This window comes from Hydra vulgaris, chromosome 10, assembly GCF_038396675.1.
Source record: "Hydra vulgaris chromosome 10, alternate assembly HydraT2T_AEP".
Lineage (NCBI taxonomy): Eukaryota > Metazoa > Cnidaria > Hydrozoa > Anthoathecata > Hydridae > Hydra > Hydra vulgaris.
Window position 1 is genome coordinate 7,938,918 of NC_088929.1, and position 14,419 is coordinate 7,953,336.

At 27.3% G+C, this 14,419-nt stretch overlaps 1 protein-coding gene across 2 annotated transcripts in view; it reads left to right on the forward strand.

The window, feature by feature from the left end:
- The window catches only part of LOC100211252 (SMC5-SMC6 complex localization factor protein 1), an 88,553-nt gene extending 74,785 nt beyond the window's left edge, over positions 1–13,768 (forward strand). For both annotated transcript variants that reach the window (XM_065807187.1, XM_065807186.1), the window contains 4 exons: positions 3,178–3,236; positions 3,621–3,791; positions 13,107–13,208; positions 13,359–13,768. In XM_065807187.1, coding sequence (XP_065663259.1) covers positions 3,178–3,236; positions 3,621–3,791; positions 13,107–13,208; positions 13,359–13,732 — 706 coding nt within the window. In that variant the 3' untranslated portion in view covers positions 13,733–13,768. The remainder of the gene's footprint in view (positions 1–3,177; positions 3,237–3,620; positions 3,792–13,106; positions 13,209–13,358) is intronic.
- The last annotated feature ends 651 nt before the right edge of the window (positions 13,769–14,419 follow it).

Here is a 14,419-nt window from a genome sequence, read left to right on the forward strand (position 1 = left end):
ATTTGTATTCCAACATCCTAAACACACTGCTAAAGTGATTAAGTAATATTTAAATGAAAAAAAATAGGAAGGATTGTTGAAGGTCATGACTTGGCCATCGCAGAGTCCTGATTGTAACCTAATTGAGTTACTGTGGGATCATTTGATCGAGAAGTCCAAAAAACTCCACCAAAGGGTAAAAATGATCTTTGGGAGGCAATCCAAAACATATGGAAAAATATTGATGAGGAATATTTTTAAAAATTGATTGATCGCATGCCACATATCTGCCAAGCGATAGTCAAAGCTAAAGATGGTCATTTTGACGAGAAGATGATTTAAATAAAAACATTTTATTTTAGTTATAATTTTTGATACTATTTTTTTTCTTTCTTTAAAACTAATAAAAGAACATAAAATTATCGATTTGTTTTAGTATTTAACACATAATTAATTTTTATAAATGTTACTAATGTTGAATATATATATATATATATATATATATATATATATATATATATATATATATATATATATATATATGTGTATATATATATATATATATATATATATATATATATATATATATATATATATATATATATATATATATATATATATATATTTATGAACAGCCACAAAAATAAAACTAATTGTAAGTTATATTTAGTATTTATAAACTACATATCATTGAAGTGAATCAATTGAAGTAATTATTTTCAGCAAGTTAGTTTTAACGCTTCACAGGTCATTCATTCCAATAAATTTCACATTTGTATATTCCCATCTTTTTAAATTTTGAAGGAGATCTTCCATCAATTTAACGCCTCGTTCAACAATGATGTTTGTTCTTGGAATATGAACTACACTATCTTCTTTGCTCGAGTGTTTCATAAAGCACTTTAAAGCAGCTGTATACTTAATTTCAGTCTATGCATCAAGCATATAGTTATATGCTTTATCATCAAATAATTGTTTGCTGAACCAAAGTTTTTTCCATTGATTTGCAATAAAAGTTGCTGCACTTTCAACCTCCATGTTGGTATAAGAAAATAGGCAAGAAGAACATATGATGCTCTAGAGTTCCATCTAGCACTGTGCAATGGAGGAAGCTTGTACCACTTAATTTTTGGTAATTTTTTATGATTCTTGAAGTAACTAAAAGCTTTACATAACTCATGAAGGAATTTGAAGTCATCTTGCCATCCCAAGTTTATGTAATGATTAGGCTCAGCTTCATGTATGATTTTTTTGAAGATTTTCATAATTTTCAGTTAAGTCCTTCATAAATTTAATATCAAAACCAGGACTTGTTGATTTTCAATTTACAAAATGATCCAAAACGTGTTTCAAAATTAGATCCAGTATATGATGCTGACATCCTAAATATTGTGGTTTAGTAAAGCCTCTGGTTTCCATTTCATTTTGTATTTTTACAACTATACCATTTAATTTTCCTGTGTTTACTGCTGTTGTGTCACATATAATCATTGAAATACATTTCCATGCATCAAAATCATTTAGCAATTTTTTAAAAGCTTCAAAAATATCATTGGATTTTCCACTTTCACATTTAACAATTCCTAAGTTAATTTTTCTTTTCTCATTTTGGAGTATCATAACTTGGTATTCAGTCTTGTTTATTTTCTTTCCATCAAAATGTAGGCAGGATTGTTTTTCTTGTACCATTTTAGCAACAATTTTCTTCATGCTTTCCCCTTGCCTTATAGTTGATCTCCATATTCCTGTCTGACTTGGAGTTTCTATTTCAATACCTTTTTCAAATAACTTTTTACAGATTCTAGCTGATTTTTTTGTACTTAAAGATTCAGTTATCACAAGATTAGATGCTAACTTTGTTCAATTATATACTCTCTTTCTTAATTTTTTCAATTCCACTGGTTCATAATTGTCTTGTGAATCTAAATCTAAACCACTTTCTTCTGATGCAGTTGGACAATTATTTGCTTTGCTTGTAGAAGTTATATCTTTTACATTACAAACTCTGTTTTTTGAAGGATGTAATGACACTTGTGTGTTAGTACTGTGACCAACTTCTCCTGAACTTAATAACTGTATGTTATAAAATTTTTTATCATCCAGACTAAGCCACATGCCCTTAATATTGGTGATATCAAAAAGATCTTTAAAAACAGAGCATTTTTGCTTTTTGCCAGGCTTTTTTAAGATACTTGTCATGTTTTTCTATAACCTTTTCAATTTTTCTTCCAACTGATTTTTCAGAAATACTTGGAAAGTTGAGTTTGTTCAATAGTTTACTTATTTCGACAGCAATTAACTTTACTCTTTCTTTTCTGCTTTTTTCAATTGGTAGTTGTAACGTCCAATAATAAAAGTTTTTTTTAGCATTCTATTAAATGAATCCAATGGTTTTTCAATAGGGTAAACCAATTCTTGATGTTATACGTTTTTCAAACGAAACTAAATTTTTTGGCTATACTCTTGAATATTTGTCAACAACAGCTTTGCCATATTCATTTGACATATTAGAAAAATCTAAAATGCATGGATAATATATGTTAGTAATGTTCTATGTTTTAATATTATTTTAATAAAAATACTTTTCTTTAAAAATTTACTGTATAAGTATAAAATTAATTAAAAAAGACATTGAAATGGGTACAGACAAAAGAAATGAGTAAAACATAATCGCATTAGTATTAACTATTTTCTGTATTTGTGTAATGTTTCAGTTCAGACCAACATTACACAAGCACATAAAATTGTTTTTACTTAGGTGTGTTTTATCCTTTATAGCGAATTTAAAAATCAAATACTTCCATAATAGTCAAAAACAACAATATTTTTATAGCATAACTTAATTGTGGGTGGGTGGGGGACATTTTTTAACTATATTCAATATTACTATGAAATTTTAATATTAACTATCATTTTTTCAGGTTTTAAAACTATGGCCAATTAAAACTGTGACAAAAGTTAAAAAAATCATAACCCTAATATACATATATAAATATATAAATATATATATATGGTGTGTGTATATATATGTGTATATATATATATATATATATATATATATATATATATATATATATATATATATATATATATATATATATATATATATATATATATATTTTTATTTAAATATATATGTATAGTATAAAGATTTTAAAGTTAAAATAATAATAGTAATAATAAATGTTTATTTTTCAGCAAAATAACATCATGTACTTCAGGTGCAGCCAAAAACATCAACAAGAAAAATAAAAAAGGTATTATTTTTTGTTTAAAAATATCATCAAGAAAATCATATATATTTTTTTTAATGTTATAAGGAAAGATATTGTTAATATTCTTTTATAAACATAAATATATTCATAAACCAAATTTTTTTTTGTACAAATCATGGTTGTCATGGTTGTTTAAATAAATAACTATTTTTGTAATATGTTTTGTAAAAAGAGTTTCTTACTTTATATGAGATTTCTTGCAGTTATTATTTTAAATATATGTTTTTGTAATAATAATGTTAATGAAAAACTTTTAGTTATAGTGTTTGTTTTTTATTATTTATTATTTTTAAATCTTATATGATTATTTTGTTTTTATTTATTCTTACTTTGTTTTAATTTATTTATTTTAGTTTATGTATTTAGGTGAAACTGCTTTACATATAGCTTGCATTCGGAATCATCCAGACAGAGTTAAAGAGCTAATTTCAAATGGTGCAAATCCTAATATTAGAGACAATGCTGGATGGTATCCACTGCATGAAGCGTCAATTCATGGCCATGTTCAATGTTTAAACGCTTTACTGAGCTATAAAGGTAATTATAGATTTTTTTTTAACTTAAATCAGTTTTATCTCTGCACTTTTTAAACTGAAATCAGTTTTATCTCTGCACTTTTTAAACTTAAATCAGTTTTATCTCTTCACTTTTTAAACTGAAATCAGTTTTATCTCTGCACTTTTTAAACTTAAATCAGTTTTATCTCTGCACTTTTTAAACTGAAATAATCCTGTAGTTCAATTAGAATTTCAGTAACCAGTAAAAATGTGAAGAAAAAAAAGATAATTTAGTGTTTCATATATTTTTTAAATATAAAACTGATTTTTTTTTAAAAAAATCGTAGCATAAAAGTTGTCCTCGATGGACAACACTCTTCTTCTTATTCTGTAACTTCAGGGGTTCCTCAAGGTTCTATCCTTGGCCCTATACTCTTTTTAATTTACATTAACGATCTTCCAGATATTCTCACATCTAAGGTGGCATTGTTTGCTGATGATACTACCATTTATTCTTGTCGTGATAAGAAACCAACACCCTCTGATTGCCTGGAGGGGGCATTTGAGCTTGAAAAGGATCTCACTTTTGCTACAGCATGGGGCTCACAGTGGCTGGTGAACTTTAATTCAGATAAAACTCAATTTTTTTCAGCCAATCGTTATCGCAATAATTTAGATCTTCCTATATTTATGAACGCTGATGTACTCGATGAGTCACCTACTCTTCATCTTCTAGGATTAACTCTTACTTCCAATCTTTCTTGGAAACCATATATCAAATCAGTTGCAAAATTAGCATCTGCTAAGGTTCCATCTCTTTATTGAGCTCGCCACTTTCTTACTCTGGATTCTATTCTCTATCTCTATAAATCTCAAATCCGGCCTTGTATGGAATACTGTTGCCATATCTGGGGCGGATCTTCTAATGATGCCCTTTCTCTTTTAGACAAGGTGCAAAAACGCATTGTAAACATAGTTGGACCTGCTCTTGCAGCCAACCTTCAACCATTATCACATCATCGTAATGTTGCTTCTCTTTCTCTTTTCTACAAATACTATAATCTTTTAAATCGTCCGTCAATCGTTATCTTGCTCTACAATCTTCATCTTTTCTCTTACAGTAACTTCCAACTTTAATTAGTGGCTGCTTGCAGCCTTGTTGGAAGCGAAGATGTTTAAAAAAATAAAAAAATAAAAAAAATTCTTATCTGCTGGTTTTTATTTTGAATTAAAAATAAAATAATAATATTTAAAGAAATATTTAAACTGTTATTTTAGTATTGGTGTGTAAATTGTTTAATAAAATTAAAGAAAAGAGAATCCAAATAGCAATAATATTTAAAAAACATAAAGCTACTTCGAAAATAAGACTTAAAAAAAATAAAATAAAAAATAAATAAGTATTACATTCTGTATGAAGGATTCAAACTGGTCACCTTGTCAGCCGCCCCTAATTATTTTGTAATTGTAATATCCACAGCACTATGCAGCTATTTTACTTATTTGAAAACTAAAGTATAATACATTTTTCGTGTGGAAATATTGTTTATGTTTATATAAATAATGTTTACATTAATTGTGCGCGTGTACAAATAAAGAATTTTTTTTTCAAACACATAAGATTATTCTTATTCTTAGTTACACAAACTGCATTAAGAATTTTTTCCAGGTGTTTATTAAAAATATTTTCTGGATTTTTCAGATATAACCTGGATAAAACCTGCATCAACAATAAAATTGAAATTTTTTTAATTTTGTAATAACCGGTTACAAATGGGATGAGCTAGAAGTGACTCTGAACTATGGCAGTTATATTTTTTTTTTTAAATTTTTGTATTTGAATTTTCAAGTAATATTTTACCATACTATGGTCTTATATTCAAAAGTATTGTTGGCTTAGCATAGGAACAGCCACAAATAGTCCTTAAGACTATCCAAAATGATTAGATTTGTTGTTTGTGTCCATTTTTTATTTATCATACTTTATAATAGAGCCTCTATATATATATATATATATATATATATATATATATATATATATATATATATATATATATATATATATATATATATATATATATATATATATATATATATATATATATATATATATATATATATATATATATTGGGTAAAGTAGTCTGATAATGTGACCCTTTTATATTTAGTTGATTATTATTATGTAAACTTTACATTTTTGAAAAAATCTTATTTTGATTAGGTAGTATAATTATTTAGTTCTAGAAATATCATAGATTTATTGCTCACACCTAAAATAATTTCAGGGAAATATCATTTTTCTTAAAACAGTACTAATGGCGATATAAGCCCATATGCATCATGGCAATATCGCCACCCACACTTTTTTTTATATTTCGTTATTCATAACGCAGATTACGTTAAAGAAACAAATAGAAAATGAATCATTATTCATAAAATCATATTTGTTTAACTTTTTATTACAAATTTAATCGTTTAGTCACTTTCGCTACTTGATGTACACCCTAATTTGCACAAAGTACATACACCACTTTTTATGATGCTTCCTGTGTCACAGTGCTCATGGAACCAAGTTTTGCATCCGACGGATTGAATCCAACCATCTTGTTTTCTTTTGTTGTTGTAAAAGAGTCCGAAGTCACCACAAAACGTATCTTCGTTATTCTTACTTCTCTTTTTCGATGATTTTCGAGTTTTTTTTTAAATTATGTTTCGTGGCCATTTTTGTTTGACTTGGCCTGGGCTTTTCAGTTATTTTATTCACAACTAAATTTCGATCAACAACAACAGCTTGCACATTTAATGATTTTACTAGGTTTAACTTTTCCAATTATTTTAGATGATGGAGTTATTGTACAGATACTAGATGCAGGGTCTGAAGATCCAGGTTCCAAAGTACTAAACTTGTCAAAATCAGGATTTTTGACGTTTATACAATTAGAAATTTCACTGGATGCAAAAGCTACTTGGGGGATAATGTTAGGGTTGAAAGGATAGATTCCTGTTGATCTGAATCCTGATATGGCATTTGCTGGTGAAGCGGTACACAACCATGCTTCAGTAAATAATAGTGGAAATTGCAGTTTTGACAGTGGTCGTCCGGGAAAGTTTCTTCGGAAATTATCAATGGAAACATTCCAGTAAGTTTTTAATGGTTTGAAAACGCTTTTGTCCAGAGGTTGAGGTTTGTGACTACAATGTGCTGGAAAACAAAGCATATGGATGTTTAACTTTTCAGCTTCCTCTATTACAGCAATATCCAAATGACTACGGTATCCGTCGAAAATCAACAAAGCTTTTCCTGGTAATCGGTGCTGGTTAAAATGACGCAAAAAAGTACAAAATTCTTCTTTAGTAAGATATCCTTTTGGAGTCATGCGAAAAATACTTCCAGGTGGCAAATTATCCCCGTACTCATGTTTCAAATTTTTCCTTTATACAAAATCATAGGTGGAATCCAATTGGTTACAGTAGCATTTGTTAATTGCAATTCAGATTCATCGATGTTGTAAATCAATTCATGATGGTGTGCCAAATTAAGTTTTGTGTAGACTTTATCAACAAGATTGTAAAAAGTTTTGAACAGTTTTAGCATACCATAACTCAAACTTTTATATTTCCTAGGAGCAACGTCAGGGTGGCGCCTGAGAAATCCTGCAAGCCAATCTTTGCCTGAATTTATTTATTTCATTAGTATAATTATTTTAATTTTAATATTTTATTTAGATATATGGACAATACTGGTTTTGATTAATTTTTTTATAATTCAATTATAAAATAAAAATCAAAAACTGTTAAAATAATTTCATTCTTGAAACGATGATATAAGTACCAGCAATTTCATTCTTGTAACGATGTGGCAGATTTTTTTGAGTACATATTTCAAATGCAGATTTTCTAGGTTGTATTCTTGTTATACCAAATCCTATTTCTTGAAGACAAAATACTCTTTGCTTAGAGATGTGACGCGTTTTTTTGGTTCTTGTTTTTTTAATTTTTTTGATCGTTTTTTTAGAGAAAAAAATGCAGGGGTCCGTTTTTTTGGTTTTTTTGGGAAATATTTAAAAATTCATCATTTAAGCTACTAAATTTAACTTTAATGGCAATATTATTAAACACTTTTTAATTTTAGATTTATATAGGAAAACAAAGGTTGAATTTGACTAAAATTCTTTTTCTTTTGGTATGTTTAAAGGTAATTGTTAATGTTTAGGTTAACACGGTTATAGTAGTCCTGTATAAAAAATTATTAGTTAACTTTATCTTCCTCTATTTAATTTTTATTGACTTTATTGTTATATATTGACACAATAAACACTTTTTATCTAAATTTATTATACTTAAATACATTCACTTAATTTTGTTTAATATTTGATATATATATATATTATTATTATTATTATTATTATTATTATTATTATTATTATTATTAATTTACTGTACTAATAAGGTTTTGAGTTGCAAATAAAAAGTTATAGGCAGTTTTAAAAGCTCTTTTTTAATAATCAATTATGTTCTCTATTTAATTATATTTAAATTTTAGATATTTTGCATAACATAGTAAATTTTAGTTTTAAAAATGAGTAAAGCAGGCCATACAAGAGGGAGAAATAAAACCATAGTTGCCAATTTATTTATATCCATGAAAAAAATTAGCAAAATGGAAAGAGTTAAATGTTCCTTTTGCTTTGACATTATGTCTAAAAACGGAACTAAAATGACTAAGCATATTGAAAAATGTTAAAAATGTCCTAAAGGAATAAAAAGTCTATATGCAAATAAATTAGTTCATAGTCAAAAACAGCAAGACTCTTCTGGAGATGCTCAACCAAAATCAAAAAATCCATGATCTGATTCTTTTGGAACATCCTCTTCTGAATCAATTTGTAGAAGTAAAACACCAAGTTCCGTGTTTGACAGCATGACAAAAACTGAAAAGGTGTGTTTTGTATTTTTAAATTTTAAGATTTAATTGAAGAATTAACTGATATGGCAACTAGCTTATTAAAAGTTCATGATGCATAGATTTAAGATTTGTTTCATGGTTGGCTGATGTACCAATATGACATTATCTTTTGCAGGAACTGATTGATACACACCTAGCCAGAGCAATATATGCTAGTGGATCGTCACTCCACATAAAATAGAAAATGATTTACTTAACAGGCTGGTAGACTTTTAAAATATGCATATTATTTTATAAATAATTTTGATATTAAATTTATAACAAACAACACTGAAAACCATTTCAGTAAGCAGAAATAATATATCAGTAAATAGGTTTATAATACTTGTATAGTACAGTATATATAATATGTCCCTAAACTGCATTGTTGGAACATTAAGCCGTTCTGGTGAATATATGGCAAATGAAATAAAGAAAATTTTAAAAGAAATTAATTCTAATAAAGTTTTGGGCATTGTGACTGACAATGCTGCAAATATGAAAAATGCATGGACTTGTCAAAAAGATTGTTATCCCCATCTTCATTGCTATGGATGCATTTCACATGGTTTAAATTTACTGTTCACATTTTTTTTAAATTGACAACTTTAAGTGTTTTGATGTCACAAGTAACTGATATTGTTAAAGAGATAAAAAGTTCTCATTTATCTGTTGCAGCATTTAGAGATATACAAAAAAAATCAGCTGGTGTAGTAACATGCATTTACTTGAAACTACCTGTGCGAACTAAGTAATACAACTAAAAGTCTAATATAATGTATATTACAAAAAAAATTGAACTATGTAACTAATTTTATTATACAATTATAAAAATAGATTTAATAAATTACTTTACTCTAAATTTATTAAAGTTATCATAATTTCTTTGTGCTTTATTTAAAGGTGGGGAACAACTGTAGCATGCTTAGGTAGCATACAGAAAAATAAACAAACATTAAAAACATTGGCTATTACTGAAAACAGTGGACTTAATTCAGCAACAAAAAATATTTTTCTATCAGCTGTTTGAGACAGGGTTGAAAGTTTTTTCAAATTGCTGTCACCAATAGCTGATGCAATAAAGAAAACTGAATCAAATACTCTAATGTTATCTACTGTTGTGAAAACTTTTCACTTCTTGGAAGACCACATTTTTAAAAACTTAACAGTTAGCCCATTCTCAAAAAAGGAAGAAGAAGAAGCCAAAAAAATCTTCAATAAAAAAAAAGATTTTTGTTTAACAGAAATTCACTTGGCTGCCAATATACTAGATCCCAAATTTCAAGGCAGAGTCTTGACTGGAGAACAAAAGGTATTTACATAATTCATAAATGATTCTTAAAACCAAGTTTTACTTTTAATGCCTAAGGCTAAAATGGCTTGGGCATTAAAAGTAATTTTTTGGAAAAATTTTGAATAATATTAAATTCTATTTTCAAATTTGAAAATAATATTTAAATTAATAAAGTAATTGTAAAATTATTGAAGAAAAATCTTTTTATAGATTGATGCATGTGAGGCAATACACAACATTGCTGCTAGAATGCCTGAAGTAAACAAAGAAATTATGATGTTTGACTTGGCTAATTACCAATCAAGTGGTGGTATTTTTTCAAAAACTTTTATTTGGACTGCAGGTGAATAACTCAACCCATAAATTGGTGGAAAGGGTTGTGTTCCTTTACTGAACTATTAAAAGTTGCATCTAGAATTCTTCAGCTACCATCTTCAAGTGCAGCATGTGAGAGAAGTTTTAGCACTTATTCTAACATTCATAGTGCAAAAAGAAATCACTTAACGACTGAAAGGGCTGGAAAACTAGTTTTCATTTTACAAAATTTAAAACTTGAAAATGTTGAAAACACCAGTTATGAAAATGGTACAAGCATAACTACTCCTCAAACTAATAATGCAAGTGTGAATAAAGTTCCTAGCACTTCAATGCCTTGGTCAGAGTCTGAAGCAGTTAATATAGAAAGTGACAGTGACTTTGTTTATGAATCATTAGATGAAAGTAGTCTAGAGCAGGAAGACTCGGACTCAGAAAGCACACCTAATTAGAATATCTTTTATAGTTGAATTACATGTTAAAATTACTAAATTATTGAATTTTTTTGCTTAAATTTTTATCCTTTTTTTTAATTGAGTATATACTACACTACACAGAGCTACACTACTTTAATAACAAGCACTAAACTACTTTAATAACAGCACTAAATTAATAACAAATTAAAACTAATAAAACATTATTATTCTAAAATATTATAAATATGTAAATTAAATAAAGTTAAGGTTTTTTTATAAGGACTTACTGGCAATATAATTCAAAATATGTAACAATGTAAAACTAAATTATTACATAATAAATATTAGGGTTGTCTATTTCGTTAAAGATTGAAAGTCTGATATAAAATAAGCATCATATTGTATATTAGTATATTTAAATTATGAAAAATGGTTATTTTGTCATGGACAAGTATAGTTTCTGTATATAATGAGTGTAATATTTAGAATGTACAGCAATATTTAAGAAGTAAAACATGACAAATAAACATTCTCATACAATATACCTAGATTTATAACTAACTTAATACTAAACCGCCTAATAAATATACTTAATAAATAGCTCTTTAAATTTTTTATTAAAACATTAACTTTAAATTGGTGTTTATACATTATATTTGTGATTATAATGATCATATACTATAAATAGACAGAATAAAACAAAAACTCTTCCAAATTATTTACCAAGAAAAATAAAAAACTTGTTTAAAAAGCTAAAAAAACATCAAAAAAATACCAAAAAAACACGTTTTTTTTGACCCAAAAAAACGCAAGAGGAAAAAATCTTTGCTTCAACTCAGGTTCTACTGTTTCGGGAATAATGCACTTTCGACCTAGTTTACGTTTTGGTGATCTATCCTTTCTCGTTAACCAGTCTCTGAGAGTTCTTTGAGGAATGTTATAATCTGCGATGCTGCCGCTACTGGATTTCCAGTTCTAACAGAATATAGTGCCTTTTTCAAATCTTCTGTTTTCCATTTTGCCCTAATAGCTATTTTTTTAGGTTTAGTCATTCTAAAAAGAACAAAAATAATATTTGACAAACTTTCTAACAAAATTTTTTTAATCGAAAAAATCAACATTGCATTTGTCAAGTGACAACGAAAGCATTTATAAACATCTTTAAGTTTAAAACAATAAAATAATGAGGTTGTAAAAAGATAACAATAACACAACTACATTTAAAAGGAAAAGGTATTTCCTAAACAGTCATTTTTGCGTTAACTGATGGAATCAGCGCAACAACATAAATAATTTATTTTAAAAATTTACGTTTTTAGTTTCATTTTTTTAAACTTCAACATTGAATTACAGTAGTTTAAAGTAAATTTGAGAGCAAAAACATTAAATTACAAGCTTCGAGTGCAATTACAACACGTATACACAAAATCTCAATATCGAAAATCAAAATAAATGTGGCGTTATTAGCCCATTCCAGTCTGGCAATATTGGCCAGATATCAATGTTTTATGTAAAACGGGTTTTTTTCTGTTTACATTGAGAGAATTGCTTGCTTTCAAAAATCAAATAATGTATTGGGCACATGAATAAACAAAAATAAAAATAAAACAATTGTTTTGAGCAAGTATAAATAGAAACGATACTTTTTTGATCAATGATAAAAAAAAGAATGGTCTAAAATCACGCTCTCTACACTATAGAATAATTGCGAATGACTCAAAACCATAATAAATTGGGCGAAAGTTCAAAAAATATGATGTCTTATAACTAAAAAATAATTTATCTAAGAAGTTCTGACAATGTTTCCTAAATTGCGCCACTAAATATTCTTTAAGCCAACTTTAAAAAATGACTACTTTATATATATATATATATATATATATATATATATATATATATATATATATATATATATATATACATACATACATACATACATACATACATACATACATACATACATACATACATACATACATACATACATACATACATACATACATACATAGATTTTTTTTTTTTTTATTCACCTCCCCAAGGCCGAGAGGGCCACTACAGTCGAGGAGGCTACTTTTTGTGGTTACAACCCTCTCTCAACTCTATAACTCCGAAACACGAACAAGATCGCTGTGCGGAGAAACAAGTTGAGCGCAGTACTACCAGGGACGTGGTGGGGATCGAACTCGAAACTTCTCGCTTATGAGGCGAGCGCTCTACCACTACACCACTACCGCATTACATACTTACATATATACATACATTCATACATACATACATACGTACGTACGTACATACATACATACATATGTTTAAAAGTAAATAAATTAATAGCATCATCTGAACAAAGTTTTCACAAATTATTTCATTTTATTTGTATAAAAAAGATCTTGATCTTTGTGCTACTAACTATGATGGAATCAGTGCACTTCATGATGCTGTAGAAAATAATCGACTTGAAGTTGCGCAAATTTTGTTACATGTTGGAGGTATTATTATATTATGACTGGAGGTTACCCGAAAAAATTTTCTGAGCTTTATCAATCAAATTCTTTAAAGTTGTATTTTTAATGTAGTCAGATTTTTATCAGATTTAGAATTTGTTTTAATGTAATCTATTTTAAAAATGATTTTCTTAGGTCATCGACTTATCTCACTTCAAACTAAAGATAATAAAACGGCTCTGGATATGGCTAAAACGAAAGAGATGAAAAGTTTATTGAATAGATATAATATAAATTCCCTATCAACTAGCGTTTGTGAGATAAACGATAAACTTTATAAAAATGTCAAACTCGTTTCAAATGATGATCTACAAAAATATTTGTTTTTACTAATACTGTTGATAGAATCGTTAAAATCATCAGAAGAATTAGGTATCACTAAATCTCTTCTTACACAACAATTTAATTTACTCAAGCAACACATTGCATTAATCAGTGATAAGAAAACTATAAAAGTTGCAATGCTTTTAAAGAAGTTAGAAAAAGTTCTTGAGATCAATTACTTCTAGTCAAGAATAAATTTTATATATATTTGTGTATACTAATACGTTTATTTTATTTTATTATTTTTTTCCCTTTACAAAATTTCCGATTCGTTGTAAAATTTATATTAACACAGTTAGGTGTTACTCATATAGTTATTTGATGTGTGCTACCTAAAAACATAAAACTGTGAAAAAATTCAAAATCAAAGAATATATCTGGTATGTGAGTTTAAATGTGCTGAATTGTTTCAAGAGTGTTTTTCAAAAATCTAGTTAGCGTGTAAGAGTGCGCGTGATATTTTTTTGAATTTATGTAAATGGATTAGAAATACTCTTCTTGGGTTGGAGCAAAACCATGTTTGTTATGGATTGTTTATCTGTGTCTACAGTTTATTTTTTGGTTTTTCTTCACCTGATGATTCGACATCAAAACTATCATTAGTGGACTTCTAAGTATTATTAAACAAAATTATTAAATTTAACTATCAATTAATTAAATAAAAAATAAAACAATTAAAATTATAGCTGAATTTAAAATATATTTAAAGCCGTTATTACTTACTCTCGAGGGGGGGGGGGGTAAGAGTAAAAGGAGGGTGTGTGGAAATTTTATTTTGTCTGAGAAACAAACGAAAACCTAATATTTGACATTTCGAAATTTACGAGATCTTTTAAAGGTCGACGATTTTTAAAGCCTGATTACACTGAAAG